This window comes from Podarcis gaigeae (assembly GCF_964106915.1).
Source record: "Podarcis gaigeae genome assembly, chromosome: 8".
Lineage (NCBI taxonomy): Eukaryota > Metazoa > Chordata > Lepidosauria > Squamata > Lacertidae > Podarcis > Podarcis gaigeae.
This window is the reverse complement of record NC_139684.1, coordinates 72,926,385-72,949,184: the sequence shown is the minus strand read 5'-3', so window position 1 is coordinate 72,949,184 and position 22,800 is coordinate 72,926,385. Positions and strand designations below refer to the sequence as shown.

Genomic DNA, 22,800 nt, shown 5'->3' with positions numbered 1-22,800 from the left:
TCCCATATAGTAAGCCCAGTGGTTGCTGCTGTTGATTTGCCACCTGCTGGACAGTTTGAGAACATCCTCCGCTTCTTTCCCCCACCGCTCTGCAACCATCACAAGGGATTCAAACTAGACATGGAAGATGGCGTTTTGTTTTTAAATGAAAAGCGCTTGCAAGAGGCTCCAGATATGAGCGGAAGGGAGAGGAAGAAAGGAAACTGAGCCTTTTCTGCTCTAGTCAAAGTATTTTCTCCAGGAGTGGAAAAGCAGCTGTGAGTCATAGATTTTGAGAGGGGAAAAAGGCACAGGAGGAAGGCCTTGATAATAACTTCTCTACTCCTCCTGCAAGCCTTTCCTCCTCTCAAGGCTTCTCCTATGGCAAATTTTTACAAGTTCCTAACATGGGTGTCCATTACAAACTTTACGGCATCCTCAAACCGGCTTAAATATCACTGCTACCACTGGCAGAGGATCTTCCATAGGAAGTTGGAAACACAATTTGCAGCAAACAGTTGCCTTAGAACAACTTAATACTGTGGTCTCTAAAATGGAAAATGTCAATGCAAAAGATAATTCTCAGCACTACAGGCATAGAACTCACCATTTTGTTGGGGGGAGGGGGAGAAATCTGTAGTATTCAACGTTGCATGACCCTTTATTTATGCTGTTATGTTCAGCCTTTAATTAATTTGTGCAAGTAGGCCACCACTAACATGAACATTTATGCAACTAACTTCACAGCTGCTTTAACTCCCCTCTAAAATGCTCTACAAGTGCTTTTTTAGAAAAAGAAACCCACCTCAGAATAATAATTATTTTTAAAAAAATACACAAAAGCGAGTAAGAGGGATGTTTTTCACCCACCCTTTTCCAACATCACATCCTAGTCAAGAATTCAATCCTACTGGTTTTATTTTCATTTCTATAAAACAGCAATTTCAACAAAATTATAAGCTCTTTGCACTCTAGAAACAAGGGTTGGGAGCCTGTAGTGATGCTGTTGTTGTTGTTGTTAAGACTCCTGTCAGCCCCAGCCAATGCAGCAAATGGTCAGGGGTGATGGAATTTGTAGTCCAGCAACATCTGAGAGGCCACAGGTTTCCCACGCCTACCTTAGAATATTTACAGCACTGGCAGTCTATACTTTGTTTACAAAGGGAAAAAATCCTGCACGCACAAAATCACACAACTCATGTATAAACCACTTTCATAAACCGCTTTTGAGGTTGGTTGTTTTTTTCTTTTTACAATCAAGCGGTACATAAATTTTATGGAATAAAAAATAAAATGAAAAGAAAAAAATGTGTTTGAAGCACTTCAAAAACCTATGCAGAAAATGTAGTTCCAGTAGATTCTCTTTGGAATCGTCTTCAAAATTATTCGAAAAGGTAAAGGCAGAGGAAGACCTCCTTTTGGCAGAATAAGACCACTGGTTTTATTCTTTATTCTTTTCCAGTACAGTACTGTAGGATCATTCTCAAGTGCCCTCCTGAACACCACGTAAAAAATAAAACTAGGCCTGAAATTTAAAAGGAGCACCCAAAAAGGAGCTTAAAAGTTCTCCTGCAGTGCAAACTCCTTAAGATTCTCAGCTGATATGCAATGAAGTTAAACCTAAGGAACCAAGAGGTCTGTTTCTCAAGTTTTGTCCAGTCGACCAGTCCCTGTTGTCAGCTGGGTATACACGAAAGCTCCACTTGCTCCACTTTATAGACTCCAGGTGAATAAAGCTCATATCAACAAGCCAAGACGTAGTTGCTGTAGCTGTTCAAGGCACAGGACTTCTCTCATCCACCCAAGGCAGAGGTATGGAAACGGTTAAACCACCAAACTTTCCCTGCTGACAGCATGGTTCTGTAGGGCAAAAAGAAAGTAAGGTTTAGTAAAACAATTTAAGACATTTATATCTCACCAGATCTTTAGAACAACCCAAGGCTGTTAACACCACAAGGTATAACAAAAACACCACAAATAGAAGATACACACTTTTTAAACAAAGGCACCCTAAAACACCTTTGCACAGCTTCCTGAGCCTCAATAATAAAGACAGATACTGGTGGGTCTCCAATTCTACTATCTTGGAGCCACTAACCAGAAAGCTAGTTTTAGTCTTCCTTTAAGCAAAATTCCCATAGCAGACCCTAAAAAGCCCTAGCTGCTGGATAAGCTTCCCCTATAAAGCTTGACTGAACAACCCCAATCATTTCAGTTGCTCTTATCAGTACAAAGCTGGGTCTTCGATTTGGGTCAGCCCCAAGAACAGGGGTGGGGAGACTGTGGCCTCCCTAGACATTACTGTACTGGACTCAAATTCCCATCATCCCTGAAGACCGGCTATGCTAGCTGGTGTGGATGGAAACTGGGAGTCCCACAACACCTGAAGATACCCACTCCTACCCTGGAACATCTCCTCTGTTGAACCCCTTCTTCCAACAGCAGCTCAACCTCCTCAGGAGAAAGAAAAGAATCGCCCTTGAAGGCCTCATTCCTCCACTTCGCTAGCAACGTAAAAGCATCCAGCAGTCAACTGAAGGCCATGTTTCATCTGAAACTCCAAGGCAATGCTATCATGCACCACGTTGGTAGCGTGCTCTCCCTACTCACCCTCCGGAGCTTGCGGTCATTCTTGCCACGGGAAGAAACAGATTCTGTCTCTGTGTATGGAGGTGGCGGTGGCGGTGGGAACCCATTGCTATCGTCATCTCCGTTTCTCCTGTTGCCGGGCTTCCCACTTGATGTACTGGCGTGATCCCGGTCCTCACGGCCGGCCGCCTTCTGCTTCCGCCGCAGCGCTTCCTGCAAGATCCGGTCATCGTAGTGCGATCGGTCCAGGTCCCTCAGGTCATCCCTGCTCCGGCTGCGCCGTCCGCCGTAGCGGTCATAGTCATCGCGGGAGTCCGGGGAATAGTCGCGGCGGTGCCACTCGTCCTCATCGGAGCCATGTCGGCCGCGGCTCCTGGGTCGGTCTGGATAAGGGTCCCGGTCCAGATCATCCAGAGCGTCCACCGAGCGGGATCGGGGCCGCCGGCCATAGCCTCGCGACGGAGGGTCCTCGTAGTGGCCGCGCCGCAAGGGGGGTAGCAAGCGCCTGGTCTCGCTGCTCCGCATGCTCTCCTCTTCCACGTCGCTGATGGGGGACATGGCCTGGCCGCGCAGCCGCCCCAGCCCCTGCCGCAGTTCGTAGCGCCGATCGTCCTCATGCAGAGAGCTCAGTTCGCTCATCACGGAGGCTGGAAAGTAAGTGCAAGAGAGGGTCAAAAGCTTCGAGGCCACCGTGCTGCAAATGAGTCATCAGCTAGTTATCATGCTCTCCTAAAAAACAGCTGTCCCTGAGGGCTGCTCTTGGGGAGCCCTGTGGTGTGCTTCCACACGTAAAGAAGGACCCAACCAAAGTACCTTTCTCAAGCCTCCCATTAGGCTGGCCCGGGCGGGTGGGGTCAAAGTTGGCCAGCTCCTTCTCCATATAGTAGAGCACCCGCATGGAGTCATCCTGCTGATTGGCTTGGATGCGGTAGCCGCTGCGCACAGCTGGGGAAGAGACATCAGGAGCAGGCTTTAGGACAGAGGCCCATTTCCCCATTTGCAGGGAGCCAAATATCATCCATGGGACAAAACGCAGCAAACAGGGCTACAACCAAGGGATTTGCCCACCACCAAGAAAATGCAGCTCTGAACTGGAAAGAGGCAATAGGTGTCCCTTCTCCTGCACCCTTTCTCTCCCAGTCTTTTGATCTGTAGCTGTCCCCCAACCTGCCTGCACAGCCTACAGCAGATGAAGGGTCTGGCTGAAGAAAAGTGGGAGAATAAACAACAATCTCATCACCTGCTTCAGCAGATTTAAAAATAAAGGAAGAACCTCCAGGATGCAACAGGCACTCTATGAACAAGGGCACATTTCTCTGCATGTTGGGAAAGGTCCTCCCAACATAGCCTGGAAAATTCTCGCCTCTGCTGAGCATGACGTTTCTCCCCAAGAGGCAGCTGTTGTCTCCATGAATCCCTTTCCAAGGCTTTCTAAGTGCAAATGGCAGGATAGCATTCATATATCTGTGGCACTATGACCCTAAACCATGCAGCAGCAAGTATTCAGCACAGCTATGTTTGGAACACACAGTCCGAGCAACAGCTCAAACAACAGCACCCTGCCTATGTTCTTTTGCCACCTCTGTTCCAAGCAGGAGTTTTAAAAACCTGTCCACTTTCTGCCAGTCTTTCCATTTTCTGGCTTGTTTTTGCTGCTGCTGCATTTTTAACTTTCTTTTCTGGCCACATATTTGCATTCTGGGAGCTTAAAGATTCTATATAGGAACTTGCCCACCCAATATGGTCAGCAATGGCCCACTGTGGGAACTGAACTCTTCCCAGTTAAGATACTTTGGCAGGGGGTGGGGTGCTATTCCTGCAAGAGGCACCATTGCTGGCCCTGCTCAGCATAGAAGAGGTAGAGATGAGCTGCCCAGGATCTTGCAGGTGCCCTACCTGGGCACTAAACAGGACAATATCTCAGAAGCCTATGCAGTATCCTCTCATACTATCCTGGGAAGTGTTCATCTGGAAGGTGAGAAGGAAATCCTAAGCAAACTCACTACATGAGCAATTTCTTGCTCTATCTTTATTAATTAGCAAGCAATTCTGCTTCTGTGCAGCAGAGGGAAGCATTAGCCCTCAATATCCCTCTCCCCACACCCTATAAGCTTTCAATCTCAGTTGCTTGCAAATACAAACAGCTGGATCACCCAAAAGCACAATTCCCCATGTGAGCTCATAGGCAGCTCTCCCACAATGAAGCAGGTTAGTTCAGCCAATGGTGAAGCACTTGCCCACCCAAAAGGTTGCCTGCTGTCACTACTTCATTTTTATATGCCCCTCAATGAAGGTCCAAGCAGACAGTTCTGCTTCTATCCCCAATACACACGTTTCTTACCAGCATTTGCAATACTATCTGTATCCCTCAGGAGGGGCACCTGGGAGCTGTTCCCACCAACTGCAATGAAATAGACAGCAAGGATTGTCAAAGAACTTTGGTATTCAGCCATGAGAATGACTGCTGAAGCATACACTCCTCAATCCTGCAAACTTGTACAAGCAATATCAGGTCATTTTTGCAGTTCTGGGGCTCATTGTTGTACCCTGTAAACAAGTCCCCTTTTACTTAGCATTGCCTGTCAAGCACCTGATGCCAGGTGATTCGGCAGTTTGGAGTCTCAAAAGCTAGGCCTTCAAAGCATGATGCACAGCCAATTCTGGAGGCTTCAGCTCTACTTCCCATTAGTCATTGGGTGGCAGAGGTGAAGCCTGCCTTCTTTTGCCAATGCACAATCATTAATCCATTCATAATTTTATTTGTATGCTGCCTTTCCATAGGTTCAAACAATGTGCAAGGCGGCTTATAAAAAAATCAGATAATTACAAACATAGCAAAAGGAGGCATAAACATGAATAAATCATCAAGAAGTACACTAATTGGACAGTTTCCACATAAATCATAGTAAGTTCTAAAGTAAAGACAGCAACAACACCCCTCAATAAACCCTACTCAACTGTCTATTCAGCAGCCTCAAGTTTTAGAGCTGGAGTCAGTCAGGGCCATGCCCTTCCAGGCAAGGAGGTAGGGTAAGGCCTGCAAGGCAGGTATGAGGACTCACAGCCCAGATGGTCTCGGGCCTCTTCATTAGCCTCATATTTTGTAGCTAATGTAAATCACTTTAAAGCCCCTGGTTGTGCACTGGCAGCACTTCTCTACTTGCCTGACCCCTGACATCACACATCAGGTGTGGGGAGGTGGATGTGGTCTGGGGGCAAACAGCCTCAAAGGCCACATCTGACCTGCAGGCCAGAGGATCCTCACCACCTGCTCTGCCTGAAGAACTCCAGCGAAGGAGAGCCCACCATCCCCCTCTACATGATTGTTTCCAAAGCCGAATGTGCTTATCACTGTGTTGAGCAAGACGGCAGCTGCCCAAATAGTTACAGGAAGTGAGGAACCAGCTCTATCACCCAGCAGACCAGGGTTTAAGCCCAAATGAGAGCTCACAAGAGTCAGGCCCTTGGCTAGCACAAAGCCTTTTAGAACTGTCACTTCAGTCCAGCAGGGAACTAGCTCTGGGACAGCAAGGATTTGGCTAGGAGAAGCCACTTACCTGAACTGGCTCTGTCGTAATCCACTCCATAACCATTGTACATGGCAGGCATTGGACCCATGGGGATCACAGTGGGTGGGGGCCCCTGCTTCAGATGGTTACTGGATGCATAGAGGGTGGGTGCATAAACACTGGGGGCCCCTGAAGTTGCAGCTTTTCCTGCAAGGTAGACTGAAGACATGCTTGTGTTAGGGATTACAATATATTAATGCTGGAAAAGAGGAATTCTAAGCCAAATGTTCAGGGCATTCCTCCAGCAACAATCAGGGGAATCACAAATTCAGGCTCAGCGATAACATCTGCCCTGCTCCGCTTTTCATCAGTGCAAATGTAGGCAGAATGGCTTCCATATTGCCCATGTTTCCCTTGCAGAAATATGCTGATATAATGAAGCATTAGGTAGCTTGGGAAAAGTTAGGGACTGCTCCGACACAGAGCCAAGGGTGTTTTATAATAAGCCTGTGGGCAGTCACAAAGATGGGAGAACTTGTCCTAGGGTCAGGCAGAAGGTTCATGGCAGATCTGAGAACAGAAGCTGCTCTGCCTGTTCTCATGGTTCAGGGGAAGAGAAGAACAAGACTTACGTGCTTCAGGGCAGCAGCACTTCTCAGAGCAGCAGGGGCATCGGACGTAGCAGCAGCAGGTGTGAGGGCAGCACTGACACCAGCAGATCCCAAAGAGCATTAAGACCAGAAAGAACCCTAACACCACCAGGACGACAAAGAGCCAGTCTGGGAAGAAAGGGAGGTGGGGAGGGAAAAGTCCTTTTGAGACAGAGCCTATGAATCAAGTTCTATCTAGAGAGAAGGGCTAGGCCATCTTGGCAGCTTTTACAAGGAGTCAACAAACTTCAATTGAGGAGGAGAATGCTAGTTGTGATACCAGGCACTCCTTGCCCTAGTATACAGCTCTCACAGTGTGACAAGCCTTAGCAAACTGACAATTTCAGCCCCCTCCTCACACCAGCTCCTGCATCGCCCAGGCCCAGAAGTCCCTCCTCTCAAACCCTAACTGATCCTGTTGAATGCTGAGTGCATGCCAACAGGTCCTCTTGAATCCTGAATCCCAAAGGGCTGATAAATATCTAGACATTCATTCTACATCTATCCCATTCATTGCGCTGTTCTGTCTCCTAAAGGATCAGGATCAGGCCCTCATCCCCCTCTTGCTGTTCCTAAGCAAAAGGACTGCTGCACCAAGCAGTCTGCTTTGCAGAGGCAAAATCCCTTCCATGTGTCAGTGATGCGGAAGTCCAGTGTCAATGCTGAACCTACAGCTCACAAGTCGCCCAGGGAAGCAAAAGCCCTGTTCAGCGTGCCACATTTTTTGCTCCTCTCGTTCCTTCTCTTTCTATTGAGCGCTTTATCCACTGCTTTTATACATTGTTCTTTAAACTCAAGGGCCCTACAGCTGCAAAATGAAATATGAACCTAGACTGGCAGACCAATTTCCATATATTACCAACACAGGTTCTGGGATTAGCCCAACAGATGAAGACCGCAGAACTTGCAGTATGGAGCGTGTTCTCTTTCGAACTCATACACACCACAACTCAAAGATGGACAAGGCCTCATGGCACAGATCTCTCCACCTAAGTCTGCCAAATGCAGCAAGTTCTCACGTGCTGGTGTCCATCATTCATGCTTTGAAGCCAGCCTCAGCAGTCCTCGTCATTTAAGGATAGTTTTCCAGGATGAGTTGGTTGTGTTCAGCTGGCTACAGAGCATGGTTTTAAGTATAGCTCTCCCACCAACTTCTAATGGAGTGTTAGGGGACTGCCTTTCTGCTTTGCAAGCAGTTGCGTTCTGTGTAGGATACCAGTGTGGTTTACCCTTCCCTCTCACTAGCTGCTGGGGCTGAAAGGACTTGCATAGCAGCAGCCCCTAAGCAAGTCCTGACAAACCAAAGCTGGGGACCCTTTGCTTATGCCCTCCAGCCAAAGAATATCAGAACAATGCATAACCCAGCCTTCACCAACCTGGCACCTTCCTAATGTTTTGCACTACAATTCCCAGCACCCCAGCCGGTATGGCCAGTGATCAGGGACAATGGGGAACTCCAATACACAGTTTATCGAGGGTGCTAGTATTAAGACACAACAGCAACCCCTGTGCATACCATCATCATAACAATATCATGTGCAAATGAACACCAAGGTTTGCTATGAAGTTACACTCGGCAGGTAGGCTGCAGCCAGTTCCAGCTTGCCCAAATGTGTTTTCTGCACAATCCAGATGTTGGTAACAACAACAACAACAACAACAATAATAATAATAATAATAATAATAATAATAATAATACATTATTTATACCCTGCCCATCTGGCTGGGTTTCTCCAGCCACTCTGGGTGGCTTCCAACAAAAGATTAAAAATACATTAAAACATCAGTCATTAATAACTTCTTTAAACAGGGCTGCCTTCAGATGTCTTCACACTTGACCTTTTTTTTTTTTTTTAGGTACACACTCCCAATGTATTTGTGAACCACTCCTAATTCAGTTACAGGCTCAAGTGACCCTGAATCGCACACTGCACTTAAGCCTGCATCTCTACAGCAGGGACATGAAAAGACAGGTTCTCTTATACATCACAGTTAGAGGTAGGAGGTGGGTGGGTGGGGAGGTTGGAAGAAACGTAAAAGAAGCCTACAGAGTTTTGCAGTGTTAGCAAGTTAACAAAAGAAGTCCCCTAAGAGACAGACATTTTGGACTCCTTTCCAAACCCAGGCACGCCTACTGCTACCCCGACAGATTCAAGGAAAGGACATATTAAAGAACAAAGGAGTATTATCCACCCACCCCTCACAACCCCAGGAAAGACAGCATGGAAAAAGAAGCAAAGCCAGTACCTTCCATATGCCCTATCTGAAAGCCTGGCAAAAGCTCTGAGACACCGGAGGATTTGCCTACAGAACAAACAAAAACACAGGGGAAAGAAAGTTACTAAATACAGATGGCTGCTCCTGGAGGCAGGCACTTCTGGGCCAGCTAAAGCAGTGGTTTGGAACCTAGGGCCAAATGCAGCCCCCTCCAGGCCACTGTCCTTGGGACTCACCCCTGACCCACGCCGTCCCTGCTCTGTGTTTTCCTCAGCAGCTTTGGTTGGCTAGAATGTCTCCTCTGACTATCATAATGCCCTGTGCTTGCACGAATGATGGGAGAGCTGTGTGTGTGGAAAACAAGAGACTTCTGCACAGCTGGAACGAAGCCCACTGTACAAAGGCTAAACCATCCAAAATGCAATGCTGGCATGTGGCCCCTGGAAAGCTGTTTATGAGTTAATGCGGCCCTCAGACTGAAAAGGAACCCTAGAGGGGCAAATGGTAATATCAGAAATTCCATCTGCAGCGATTGATCTGTGATGCACAGAAGTCCTTATTTAAATGCTGCAGTCAAGAAGTGATGAACCTGCAATTGTTACCTTGTCCTAAGATAAGCCCATTGCTTTTGTCTTAAGGAAAAGGAGAAGACAGAGAGGCAAGGACTAACATTCCTGGGTGTGTGTGTATCCCCATCCGTCCCCCTGATGGAGCAACTGCAAGCCAGGCACGCACTCTCACCTACGGAGTGGAATGTTTGGGAAAATATTTCCTTTCCCAGGCCCTGCTGTAAGCAACTGGCATTTTTTCAGAACAGGCAACCCTGGCACAGCCAGGCACATCACCCTGCTGCAGTTCCTGAGCATGGGGGCGGAATATGGTTTCTGACATAAAAAAAAAATAGAGGAAAGAGAAGAGTACAGGAACTGGCAGGAAGCAGACACGTTCCACAGAGAGGGTACTATCTGGAAGAAAGCAGGTCTCCCAGTTTTAGCCAACTTGGGAGTAGAAAACCTCAAGACAATACTACACACAGTATGAAATAGCTGCCTGCACAGAGGCGTCCCAATATATTCCCTGCCTGCTCTGCTCCCTCTGGGGGGAGAACTCCTAGAACCCCCCAGAGGAATGGATTGATGTAAACAACATAATTGCGTGGGACGAGAACCAGGTCACAGATCTGAACATTAGTTAACTTGGCAGTCAGGCAATGCCAGAAAGTTGCTCAGGAGCCTGCAGGATAGGACCAACGATCTGCCTAGTTGAAATCTTGGATTCTAATAGTGGCCACACATATGACTTTGAGAAGCTCACCAGGGCCAGTAGCCCTCGCATGTTGTTGTTTTTTGCCCTAGACGTATAGTACACAGAGATATACTTGCTCTGGACATGGAGGTTCCATTTAGCCAAGAGCCATGAGTGCAAAAGTTAAGTAAAAATCACAGCACAAATTGCAAAATACAAATTAAAGAACGCAGTCACACGAACAAAGAACAGGAGCAGTTTGAAAACCAACTCAAACTGGGTCCCAAGGGCACGTTGCCCCCTTGGTATACAAAAGATGTTAATAAACAAAACAGATAAGATATGATGCTCCACACCCTTAATCCCTGCCACTGCAGGAAAGTCCATTCATGTTCATTTCCTCTCTGCTTCTCATAGTGGAAGATCTGCTCACAGCACACAACCACAAGCAGCGTGTTGGTGCACAAAATCCAACACTAAGGATCTGTGTTTGGTTTTGTTCTTTTAAGAACAAAACGAGCTTCTAGTCCTAATGTATGCAACAAGGAGCCTGAAAAGTACACAGGCAAAGCCTTATGAAATTAATCCAACTACAATGGAACTGGAAGGAAGAGGGTGAGTGGAATTAGGCCAAGCAACATATTAAGATGCCTTTCACCCAGTTAGACCACTGATCCATTTCCGACCGTCAACAATTCCCCAAGTCCTCAGACAAAACAAAAGGGCTGTTCCCAGCTCTGCTACCCAAGACAGTCTTAACTGCAACTACTACTGCATATGCACAAGGTCCCAAAATCAATCTCTGGCAACTCAAGCAATAATATTTCCAGCAGGGAGCATTAAGGCTTGTGTGCCCTTCGTAGCACACAATCATTGAGAAAGGCAGAAACATGTAAAATAAGCAAAATTCCATGCATTTTGCTTAAGTAACAATATACAACAGTATTTTTTTAAGCTCCACAAAGGACACAAAATTCCTCATGACCGGGGCCAATGTTACAGGGCAGGGTGGCGCGGCACTGCCCACGATAAAGGGACACTTCAGAATGCCAGTCTCCACCCGCACTTAGAACTGGTTCCTCCAGTACAGTATCACAGACGTGCACACGCACACACACAGGTTTTGCAAAGAAAGAGCCCTGTGTGCATAGCAAACAAAGATCAACCTGCACCTTGGCTCCAGTCCAGAGACCCTGCTTTGTTCCCAGAAGACACACACACACATTGGAGAGTATTTACAACTGACTACAAGAGGACACCTGAGTAGCAAATTTTTGTGTGTCTATGAATGGGTGTCCCAGATAGGGTGTGGCATAGGTTGGGAGTGCGAGGGATCCAGTGCTGTAACAAAGCTGGGCATAAAGCAGTGGGGCTGATATGGCAGGCAATCAAACAGAAGGAATTATATGCCTGCCTGGATGCAGCTGGTGCTAGGACAGGAAGCACAGTCCTGGGGTCCCAGAAGCGGTTTCTCAGGCTGCTGGTGCAGCGCACAAAGCAGGCTAAGGCAGTAGAGAAGGTCAGCAAAGTTTTCGTGGCTTGGGCCGGATCACAGTCCCGCAGACACCGCTGTGGGCCAGAGTGTGCGCGCACGCACGCACAAACGCTATTTCCGGCACTCCTTCTAGCATGGAGGAGGCATGCACAGCTTCCCATTGGCTGCAGGAGATTCCTGCAGCCAATGGGAAGCCAGCCAGCGTTGCGGAAGGCAGTCCCTACTCTGCTCCGGGCCATAGCGCGGCACATGGGAGCTGACCAAGTGGGCGGCGGGGGTCCATGGGCCTTAGGTTGGCGACTCCTGCAGTAGAGCCTGGGCAACAGAATGGACTGCACCAGTTTAGACCCTGAGTTACTGAGGTGGGGAGATAAACATTTTGGATGCTTCCTTACACTTAAAAAGTATGAGTGAAAACTAGCACAGCACCTCTCTTCTCTCCTGTGTTGTTTTTCTCCTTGGTGTATTTTTGTAACCCAACAAATCTGGGCAAGCCGTAAAAAATAAAAGCTACCATCTGCAATATGAACTACATCACCTCATTCTTCTATGGATGAACCAAAACCCCTTATCTTCTTCTGAGTGGGTGGGACTTGGAAAGCAAAGGTACACGCACCAGTTTTGCAGGGCAAACTAAGCTTGACAACCATCCAGGTCTTCCTTTCCTCCTGGGGATTTACCCAGTTGGCCAGCTAGACTTGTGCGAGAGCATCCTCTCCTACGAAGCCTCCCACAGCATGCAATTAAGCTGCCCTGATCTGTCCTGAGAGATTCCTGTGCGCTCAACAGCAGCCTTGTCACTTACCCAAAACAATGAGCTCAGCGTAGGCCTCGTTGTTGCCTTGCAAGTCTTGATTGGAAGTCACTGTGCAGTAGTACACCCCACTGTCTCCCCAAGCTGTCTGGTCAATGCTGAGGTCAGCATCTAGAGAAGGATGAAAAAGAAGGCAGAGAAGAAGAAAAAAGTATCAACCCATGACGAGAAACCATACGGATACCTACCTTTCCATCCATTCATTTAAGGAAATTTACCTATATGTAAGAACTGGAAACTGCAGCAAGGTGGAGTATTTTGTGCACAAGTGTTGAATAGCACCTGTCTCTGAAAGCGAGCTCTGGGCCCTAGAGAGAAGCTGTGCCCCAATTTCAGCCTGAATTATTTTCAAAAGCTTATCCTAGCTTTTGTGCTGCAAGGAGATCAGAAATAGGCAACCATACTGGGCCTCTCTCAGTTGGTGAAAGACTCATTGTTCAAGAGGAACAAGAAAAGGGAAAAAGGAAATCTCCTGCAGAGGCGAGCCACCCCACCCTGCCAGGGAAGAAAGTCTAGGATTAAGCCAGAAACTGTCAGAGGGGCTTCTCCAGGGAACACATTCCAAATTCACAATTAAATTGCCCAGCAACTTCTTGCAAGAGGGCTTGACTGGAGGGGGTGTTGTCCCTGCTACACCTTCTTTTACAGACAAGAGACACAATATAAGGCGGCTCTCCTCCTTGCACTCAGTGAAGCAGCAGTCCAAGGTCGCAAAGGGTTGAACACCCATTACTATTTCTGCAGCAGTGTCCCTGTCTCCAGCATCCAAGAACAGCACAATCAGACAAAAAGGAAGCTTCTTAGCCACTGTATGCTCGAAAGCCAAACATTTATGAAAACCGAAAACACAAGGCTATTCAGGGTTTTTTTAATGGCGTGCAAGTTCTTCTACACACAATTGAACTTCATGTAGAGCACAAGCCACTATATTGGAGCACACCAAATCATTTGCCCATGTGTGTGTATAGAAAATAGATCTAACAGGAAGGGAGCACATGGAGATTGGCAATGATTGTTGCAATGTACCTCTGATGATGATGATGATGATGATGATGATGATGATTGTAAACTTGTATAATCTTAGAAGGGGTATGGCTTGTGACCATGATGAAGGGACCCTGCACTTCTGAATATGCTACACTACTGCCCAATCTCTGTGCCTGGCTGAGGATGGAGGTCTGCAAAGATGAAGAGTTGTGCAGGTAAGCACTTCTATTTTGTAGGAGGGTACAAGAAGGGAGTAACCAATGCAGTGGTAGTTCACGCTGGGACCACTCACCAGCAGTAGGAGGGGGGGAAAGTTTGTTTTGAGACTTTTGCCGGATTATCTGCCCAAAGTCTCAAGGAAAAAAGTATTCCCTGTACAAAATTCCACCCATCAACAGTGGTACTTCCCTTCTTAAAAGGGAACTTACAATTTTAACACATTGCATTGGATGCTCTCGCTATGGTTAGGTAAGGGCTATTAGCAGATGCTCTTTTTTTCCTTCTTTGAGTCATACCAGGATGCAGAAATGGTTGAACGTGAAGTAGAATTAAATCGCAAGCAGGCAAGACCAGCCTGCTTGAATCTCCCAAGTATTTATTTTTTCCTCATCTGCACAACTCTGCATTGCTGCTGTATGGCAATTCATGGGGCAGTTATTCTCCCTTCTCTGGAAAATAGACAGCTTTGGCCCATCAAGGCTCTCCAAGGGAAAAGGCAGGGTGGAGAATGAATGACTCAATCCTGGAAAATATAGGAGGCGTGAAATAGGGCGAGAGACAAGGAAGTGCAGAGGAAAGGGTTTTCTCTCAGCTGGTTTGGATTCTGGTACTCCTCATTTGCTCCAAGGCTTCTGGCTGGGCCAGGTTAACAACAATTAGTTGGGTAGATCAAGCCATCAACACCTAAGATCACAGGGAAACCACTTCCTCACTTCCTTATACAGCCCAAAATAACATGCAATTATTTCCCACGTGCTAACTCACCTGGTGGCAATTTATGCCTTCAACTTCTTCCACTTTAACAAGTCCACAGAGGCAGCATTGGGTGAGGGAGAAGGAAATTGGTCACATACACATTCTAGCGCAGTTGCTGAAGCAACAAGTACTGCTCACTATCTCTGATTGTAAAAACCAGGGATAGCCAACACGGTGCCCTCTAGATGGTCTCTCCCATCAGCCACAGTGAGAATGCCCGACAGTCAGGGATGATGGGAGCTGTAGTCCAAGAACATCCTGAGGGCACCATGTCAACTACCCCTGGTACAAACAGCATCTCTGCTGTTTTGCAGGAATGAGAAACTGGGTCTTTTCAGGCAGGGAACCTGCAGCCTTGCTATAGGGGTTCACAGCTGCATAAATAAAATAGGGTTTGTTCTGCAACAGCACTCAGGAATGTTTCCCCATAGCAAACCGATATATGTGCAAATATCAGATACACCGGCAGTGGCAATACAAGAGTTGTTGGGGTTGGCCTCACTTTTACAGAACTGCTTCTGATGCAACAGGACACTGTGAAGAGTGCCAGAGCGCACGGAAAAGCCATCTACCTTCCTGCCGCAGTGGTACTTGCACTGGTGTGCTTTTCAACTGCTAGGTTGGCAGGAGCTGGGACAGAGCAACAGGAGATCACTGCATCATGGGGATTCAAACCGCCGAGGTCGGCAAGCCCAAGAGGCTCAGCGGTTTAGACCACAGAGCCACCTGCATAAGCCCAGGAGATACTCAAGCACAGCAACATAGAATCATAGAATTGTAGAGTTGGACGGGACCATTAAAAACCTATATAGATGGGTTTTGCAAATACACATGTGTATTCTTTCCCCACCCTTTCCTGTTCCTTACTGAGCAAATGTTGCATCACTCTTAAGATTAAAATTCTGTACAAAGGCCAGGACCACACCAAGGTCTTGAGCCACCACTTCACCATCCCTGTTTCGAGTGCACCAACACTTGCAAATCAGTGGAATATCAGCATATTCTACAAACCAATTGTTTCCAGAACCTGAACATCGCCTAAGCTGCACCAAGTTTTTAAGTAGACCTTCCGTGCTTCCTGAAATAACTGCAATTAGGTGCTTAGAAAGTGCTGCGAGGATGGAAAGTACATTGCAATTATTATTTTTAACTGCTGGTTATGGTGCTGCTGAAGGTTTCACAACTAAATCCACTCTGCCCATTACTAAGACGAGAACTATGCAGAGCTTACGCAGCAGGGGGAAAACAGCCCAGGTGTCCAAAAGGGTTGTTTTGGTTTTCTGCAATGTGAGTCAGACCCTAGTGTAGCAGGAGAGAAAAAAACCCTGTTATCACACTGCAATCTTTTCCATGTGTTTGCAGGGAGGCAAAAAAGAGAACATCCCTGTGATGACTCCAAATCTGGCGATGACTCCAAATCTGGCGATCGACACTTGTTTTGAAACACATTATCACAAGCCGTAGGTTTTTGCCATGGACTTTTGACCTGCTGGAACAGTAAATGCTGTTTATTCCTGTTTTGCCTCTCCTCTCAAGTCTTTGCGGATGTCAGAGTTCATAAGAGAGAGAAGAAGAAAGCAGCAGTACTTGCCAGAATTTAGCAGGGGTCGATTTTGTGATGCACAACAGCAGGAACGAGATAGTGAAAAGATTGCAAAATGGTTGCTGTTCTTGGTCCCAATTTGTAATTATTTTTATTTGGTTTATTTTATTTTAAACGAACTAGGGCTGCAATATATACAGCTTAATCCTCTGCATGCTTACTGGGAAAGCAGTCCCAATAATAAGACAAACTTTGGCTTAGAGGGAAAGAGCAAAGGTGCAGGTACCCCGAGCAGAAACTTTGCTTCTTCCCTGCTCCAGAGCCAGTGTGGTGCAGTGATTAAGAGTGGTAAACTCGTAATCTGGTGAACTGGGTTCGCGTCTCGCTCTTCCACATGCAGCTGCTGGGTGACCTTGGGCAAGTCACACTTCTCTGAAGTCTCTCAACCTCGCTCACCTCACAGAGTGTTTGTTGTGGGAGAGGAAGGGAAAGGAGAATGTTAGCCGCTTTGAGACTCCTTAGGGTAGTGATAAAGCGGAATATTAAATCCAAACTCCTCCTCCTCCTTCTTCCCAGAGCTAGTTCATGGTTTGCTTTAGAATAACGTGCAATCCCAGGCTTATGGTCTGTAAACCTCAGGCAAACCATAAGCAGTATACAAAGTGCAAACCTTGGTTACAGCTCTCAATTTGCTAGGAGACAAACCATTAAGCTGGCTTAGTTCTGGCCAGCGTGGCAACAGCAGGAATGGCGCTGGAGCAAAGCAGCTGCCATTTTCATTCCAGTTACCCACAAACATGGACTCTCTTGCAGAGTCATAGTCTGGCTTGGTGTTATGCGTGAACCAAACCTCACCACAGCCAATAGGGTTCACTCTCAACTAAGTATTAAATCAGACTAAAAAGGTGTCTGATTAATCTGTTGGAAGTCATTTTGAGACAATTAAAAAAACAACAACAGAAGGCATTCTCCTCTCTGCAAGAGAGAAAGGGAAAATGCCTTATACTTGCTGGAAAAGACAGGTAGAACACCAAGTTTAATTCTTTACCCCTTAGAATGGAAGAGAGAATGTAAGATTCTTTTCTATCTCCTTAGCACAGGAATGTGGGAACCTGGGCCCTCCAGATGCTGCAGGATTCCAACTCCTGGCAGCCTCAGCGAATGTGGGCAATGCTCAGGAAGGATGCAAGTTGGCAGTCCAGCATGTTCCCTGTCCCTGGCATAGTGTTTTGCTGCTTTCAGAAGTCATGCTATCAACCAGTGAACTGTGCTGTTCTCCAGTTGTGCAATACCTACCAATATCCTCAAAAAGCAGTTAACAGGGTTGTTGGGGTTTAGAAGTAGAAGAACTGGATTCAAAGCCCTTTCAGGGTTGAAAATATGTGTTTTACGATTGATAAGATGTATTTTGTAGTGGGCCCCAAGCAGTTCATTTGCTGGTAGTAGGGTGTTAAAAAAAAACAACAACATTCAATCCATACAGAAGCAACAACTCAAAACCTACATAGAGTGAATGCAAGCGAAACATAGAGTACATTGCTTAAGTACTCCAGGGTTTGTACAACCAAGGGTGGTTATGACCTTTTAAAAAGCTTTAGAAGATTTGGCCCTACACATCTCAGTGCCATGTTCCATCAATTACAACAGGAATCAGCAAAAAATTTTAGCCGCAGGTTGGTCCACTGTCCCTCAGACCTTGTGGCGGGCCGGAGAAGCAGCACAAGGGAGGAGGAGCTGGAAGAAGAAAGAGGCGAGGGGGCAAGTAGTCTTCCTCCCCACCCCCCAGCCCCAGCCGCTGCGCTTACCTTCCCTGGGGCTGCCACAACCACCACCACCACTGCTTTTTCCCATGGGTAGGCAAAGCGAGCTCATCCGCTCCGCTCTCTGGTCTACAGGAGCACCAGGGTGGCGGCGGAGGGAAGATGAGCCGCGAAAGGGCTGGCTCCAGAGGGGCTGCTTAAAATGGCGCTCAGCCAGCTCAGCCCAGCCCCCTTTCCTCCTCTAGGTAGGACAGGGAAAAGCCAGGAGGAGGCGCCACCGCGGTGTGGGGGGGGGAGAGGGGGGAATGTAATGGCACGGGGAAAATGGCACAGCCCGAACAAACAGAATCCTCATGCCGATCCACAGACAGTCCGCGGAGCTTAGTTTGCCGACCCCTGAATTACAATCAGATTTCTGGCCCTCCCCAATCCTGCCACATCAAGTACCTGCTGCCTGCAGTTTGTGGTTCAAATCTACTAGCCCAGGCAGTACATTTTTCATTGAAGCCTGTGATTTGACAAATTGTTAAGTGACTCAAGCACCTATCACCCAGTCTCTCTCTCCACCACAGAAGACTCCTAATACATACAATAATTTGAATACTGTTGCAACACCACAATTTCTCTTTAGAAGCTTAGAGGCATAGCATTCTTTGCATGTATGGTCTCACACTGAATTCTTGGCACCTCCATTTAATCTCAAGTATTTGGGCTGAGAAAGACCCAGGAAGGGGAGGCTGTTAGCAGCAAGAGTTGACAAAAACTCAGCTATCTAGGCTATTGGTTTTGGCTTTAACATGGATTACCGGGAACTCATGCACTGAGTTTACATGACAAAATCAGTCTCTTGTCAAGTATGGCCTGTAGAGTGCTGCTACACAGAACTCTGGGGACTGCACTGCCTGCAAATTCAGCTTTTGTAGCTTGAGGCCAAATAATCAAAAATTCCATTTTCCAAAGGCTTTTAGGATTAAGTTTTCTCGCAGAACTGAAATGCTCTCTGCACATTAAGCGGTTGTATGTTAGGCTAGGGGAGGAGCTGCCTAGCCAGGAAGCACAGCTAATCATTCCAGCACTTGTAAACTTATTGTTCTCTAGCTCCAGCCAACAGAGAAACTGGGGCACAGGAAGGTGTGGAATCTGGTCGCACCCAGTTGTAATCCTGGCACTTTGCCTTTCTTCTTCCTTGTGCTACAGATAAGACGTAGGTTTAAAAAAGCCCCATGAAACTCAAAACAGAAAGCCTGGGGAAAGAATACTTTAGAAGTGAGACAGTGCTTTATGTGTTCAAAGCACTTCACATAATGTTACCCAGCAATCATTACAAGAGTCCTGTGATATTTTTATTTTATTTTATGTGAAAATTTACATCCCATCCTTCTAGGGCTTATGCACCACTGAAGACAGCTAAACATTTGACCAGGGGTGGTGAACCTCAGGCCAAATGCAGTCCTTCAACCCTCAGGCCATGCTCCTCTCTGGCCCAACAGTTATTTTGTCTTTGGAATGCATATCCTGCTGTTCGCACCAAAGGAACCTATGGCACCTAGCAATCTGAGCCACAGCAAGAAGACCGCAAACACAACAGCCTGCATCAGTGAAACTGACAGAATCACAGGACAGCAGGAACTGGGTACCAAAAAAAATCAAGACAAACAGCAGAATAAAGCCACCGGGAAGCTGTACCAAGCTGTGAATCTGTAGCCACAAATAAGCGACAGTGTTTTAAGATCACGGCCTTTGTCTCCAAGATAAGCCAGATCTGACTGAAAGACATTTCCAAGAGAACATTTTCCATTTGTCCAGCTTCCCAATCTTGGCTTCAACTCCATGATCCTGACCTGTCTACATCCTTAACTTATATCATCCTGTGCCCACCTAGAACATTGCTTTCTCTTCATACATACATACCTTCTTTGAGAAAGCCAATCTGATGCCACAGTTAGCCTATGGGACTTTGATCTAGGTTCAGATCCCTGCCCAAACAAGAAGTTTTCTGGGTGACTTTGGCCCCAACATTCCCAACCTAACCTACCTCACAGAGCAGCTGCTATTAGGGTTCTTGGAGAACAGCCACCGCTCCTGTTGCTATTTACTTACTATTGGTGATGGTGATCCGCCGGCCCTGGTAGAAGTCCCCAAGGGTCACTGCATTGCCTTGCTTGGTAGCTACAACCCGCACCGTCCTGGAGTTGTCCTGACACTCCACGTATGGGTTGTACCCGGGGTTGTTCTGCTGCAGCTGGTTGGTGATCTGGCTGTCCTGGCCGCTGGGGTTAAAGGCATCTGCCAGGCGGCTCCGGCAGTAAGACTTGTACTTCCACGTGACAATAGGTGGCGTGGTGGCCGAAGTCTGGTAGTTGCACTGGAGAGTGACAGGTTGAAATAGGATGACCACGTTGAATGGGTTCTGCACTGTGACTTGCATTGCAGAGGCAGGATCTGGAGATAAGAGCAGACAGTCAGATAGGACGACATCGTAATGAGCAGAAAAGTAGTAGAAAATGCCACAGAGCTCCCTCCTGGAATGTTTCTCCACCACAGTCAATTACTATGACCATTGCACACTTGAATCCAGGACTGTGAATAATCCTGTCTTATCCTCTTAGCAAACGCCCCTCATGCTTTTTAACAAATTCATTTCAGGGGCATGCAGTCAGCCCTACCACCTAGTTAAGCCAGTTTGGCTTCTCTGCTTCATCTTTCAAGAGGAAATAAACACTTAAGTCTCACGTGTGGAAATCAGACATGGTGTCTGCAAGCTCAGTGAAAACACAGCATTTTCTGTAACTAAATGCTGGCCATCTAAACCTGTCAAATGTTGATGGACAAGGCAGGAAATATCCCACAGCCTAGCCTCCTGGGAATCTGATATATCTTTCTACACGTGAGGTGAGCTAGAAAGTTTTGCTGTCACAAATGCAGAAGCAAATTTATTAAGCCAAGGGTTTTTATCACTACTTCAACAGGGAACAAGAACTGGCATTAGCACAGAGCGAGGAAATGCACTCTCACACGCAAGAGAACCATTATGCATTTAACTTCATTCATACCCTTAACCTGTTTCCGGGTAACAGCCAGAAAAGAAAGCCAGAGAGTTGTTATTGGCATCTTTCAAACAAAAAGAAATGCAGGATTGTGGGGTGAAAGACGAGAGAAATGAACCCCATGAGCCTTTGTTTCTAGTCTGTCTACAAGGAATCTTTATCAAGACGATCTCTTTCCTTGACTCACCAGGCTTTATTTTATCTCAAATATTTATATACCACATTTCATGAAAAAACAATCACAAAGGTTTGAGAGTAACATTTTCTCCAGCTCTGTATTTTAGACACTTCCACAACCCAGCTGCCTACTTTCTCTAAACCAGAGGTGGGAGACCTCCAGCACTAATCTGGCCTGCCACAGGACTCAATTTGACTTGCAAAAACATTTCCCACAAATCATCCCCACCTGCTCTACAACTGATGTCGGGAGCAATTTTTTTCTCCTCCAAAGGAAACGCTTTGTATTCAAAACACTGGAGGAAGCACTCTGAATCCAAACTGCTTCCTCTGCAGAGAGCGGGAAATGCTCCATTTTTAAATCAGCTGATTGGTGGCTGCACCAAGCCTCTTTGAAGAAGCACTCCCAGCACCAATCAGCTGAATGGTGCTGAAAGTACCTCTTTAAAGGAGGTTGCAGTCACTAGTGATCATGTGTCAATCACAACTGCATCATTAAGATAGCCAGAGGTCTTGCCCAGCAGTCAGCCTGCAAGGGGTGGGGGCAATTTAGTCCACCACCAGCCAGTTCCTCACCCTGCTCTAAACACAGAACTAGAGCTACACATGCTAAACTAGGAGGGTTAATCAGTAACTGAAAACCAGCCTGAAGAAGGGGAAACTTGCAGCAGCTTCTGGGTTACAGAAAATCATTTCCCATTCTGAAAGGAACAAATGACTTCCTATCAATGGGCTACTCTCATCTTCCCCAGTAATCCAACTGACTCATTAGCCAAGCCTTATAAATAAGCCTACATGGAACTTGCAAATCCACAAAGACATACTTGCAGTACATGAGCCACACAACAGTTTTTCCAGTTCAGCAGAGCATTCATACCTAGTCGGCGGGAGGCAATTTACTTGCAGCTAATTTAGGGGAGCAGCTATTTGCAATACTACATAAACACACCTTCCATTTTCTTCCAATCAAACCAGTCAACATTCTAGCACTTAAATGAAGTGATGGGCCACAGCTACTTCGTAATCTATTCATAACACTTGTCAACACCAATTGCTACCTATTATTTATTGATGTAAAGCTCCAAAATGTATCCTGCATAGTTAAGTTTTTACCTCTATCTTCAGTACATTTTATTTTATTGCTATGGCTAGTGGCTGATGCAAATAAAATTCTTCTGATCTGATTACCAAGTCATGCAACAACCACTGTTCATAATCAACCCTGAAACTCAAAACTCCAATAGGAGTCTCCCGCCCCAAGTATTTCACCTTTCCACATATGCAGCCAAGCTGGCATGAATAAATACTTCATGTACTGGCTGTGCTCAGACACCATGATAGTCAATTATGGTTGCATCTGAACTCTGAAATATGCTTAAATGTTAACTATGGTTTGTTAAAAGAAGCCAGTTTGTTTGTGTAGTAAAGTAAAATTAGTTTATTGTAAACAAATCCTAGTAAGTTAATCACATTATGTTCGGTTCAGACACCAACCAAAAACAGGAGCAAAAGTTTTTGACCTCTTCTTCACGGCCCAACCAGGGAAGGATAGGGGAGGCCATGCCTGGTCCTGACACAATAAACTAGGGGTTCTGGTGCCTGTCATTACTAAAGAACATTGGCTCAAGTCACGGATCTTCATGATTTTTACATCTAATCAGTTGAAAATCACAGAACAAGTATATCTGTGTAAAAAGAGGTGACCTTTGATGTGATGGTGGTTTAAGGGGACCCCTTATAAAAAAAATTAAGGATCCATGAGGAAATGTACCTCAGAGCTATGTGTCTGTGCCATGGTAGCTCCAAAAGCACC

The 22,800-nt window shown here is 46.5% G+C and overlaps 1 protein-coding gene across 4 annotated transcripts in view; it reads right to left on the bottom strand.

Annotated features, from left to right (window-relative positions):
* Positions 1-879: 879 nt before the first annotated feature.
* LSR (lipolysis stimulated lipoprotein receptor) overlaps positions 880-22,800 on the bottom strand; it is a 24,416-nt gene continuing 2,495 nt past the window's right edge. Inside the window, exons 2-10 of one of the 4 annotated variants that reach the window (XM_083752112.1) lie at positions 19,864-20,205; positions 12,490-12,609; positions 8,975-9,031; positions 6,710-6,856; positions 6,126-6,296; positions 4,910-4,969; positions 3,382-3,513; positions 2,590-3,215; positions 880-1,839 (exon numbers count right to left, since the gene is read on the bottom strand). In XM_083752112.1, the coding sequence (XP_083608238.1) occupies positions 1,804-1,839; positions 2,590-3,215; positions 3,382-3,513; positions 4,910-4,969; positions 6,126-6,296; positions 6,710-6,856; positions 8,975-9,031; positions 12,490-12,609; positions 19,864-20,205 (1,691 nt within the window). In that variant the 3' untranslated portion in view covers positions 880-1,803. The remainder of the gene's footprint in view (positions 1,840-2,589; positions 3,216-3,381; positions 3,514-4,909; positions 4,970-6,125; positions 6,297-6,709; positions 6,857-8,974; positions 9,032-12,489; positions 12,610-19,863; positions 20,206-22,800) is intronic. The other 3 variants (XM_083752109.1, XM_083752110.1, XM_083752111.1) reach the window with 3 other exon arrangements.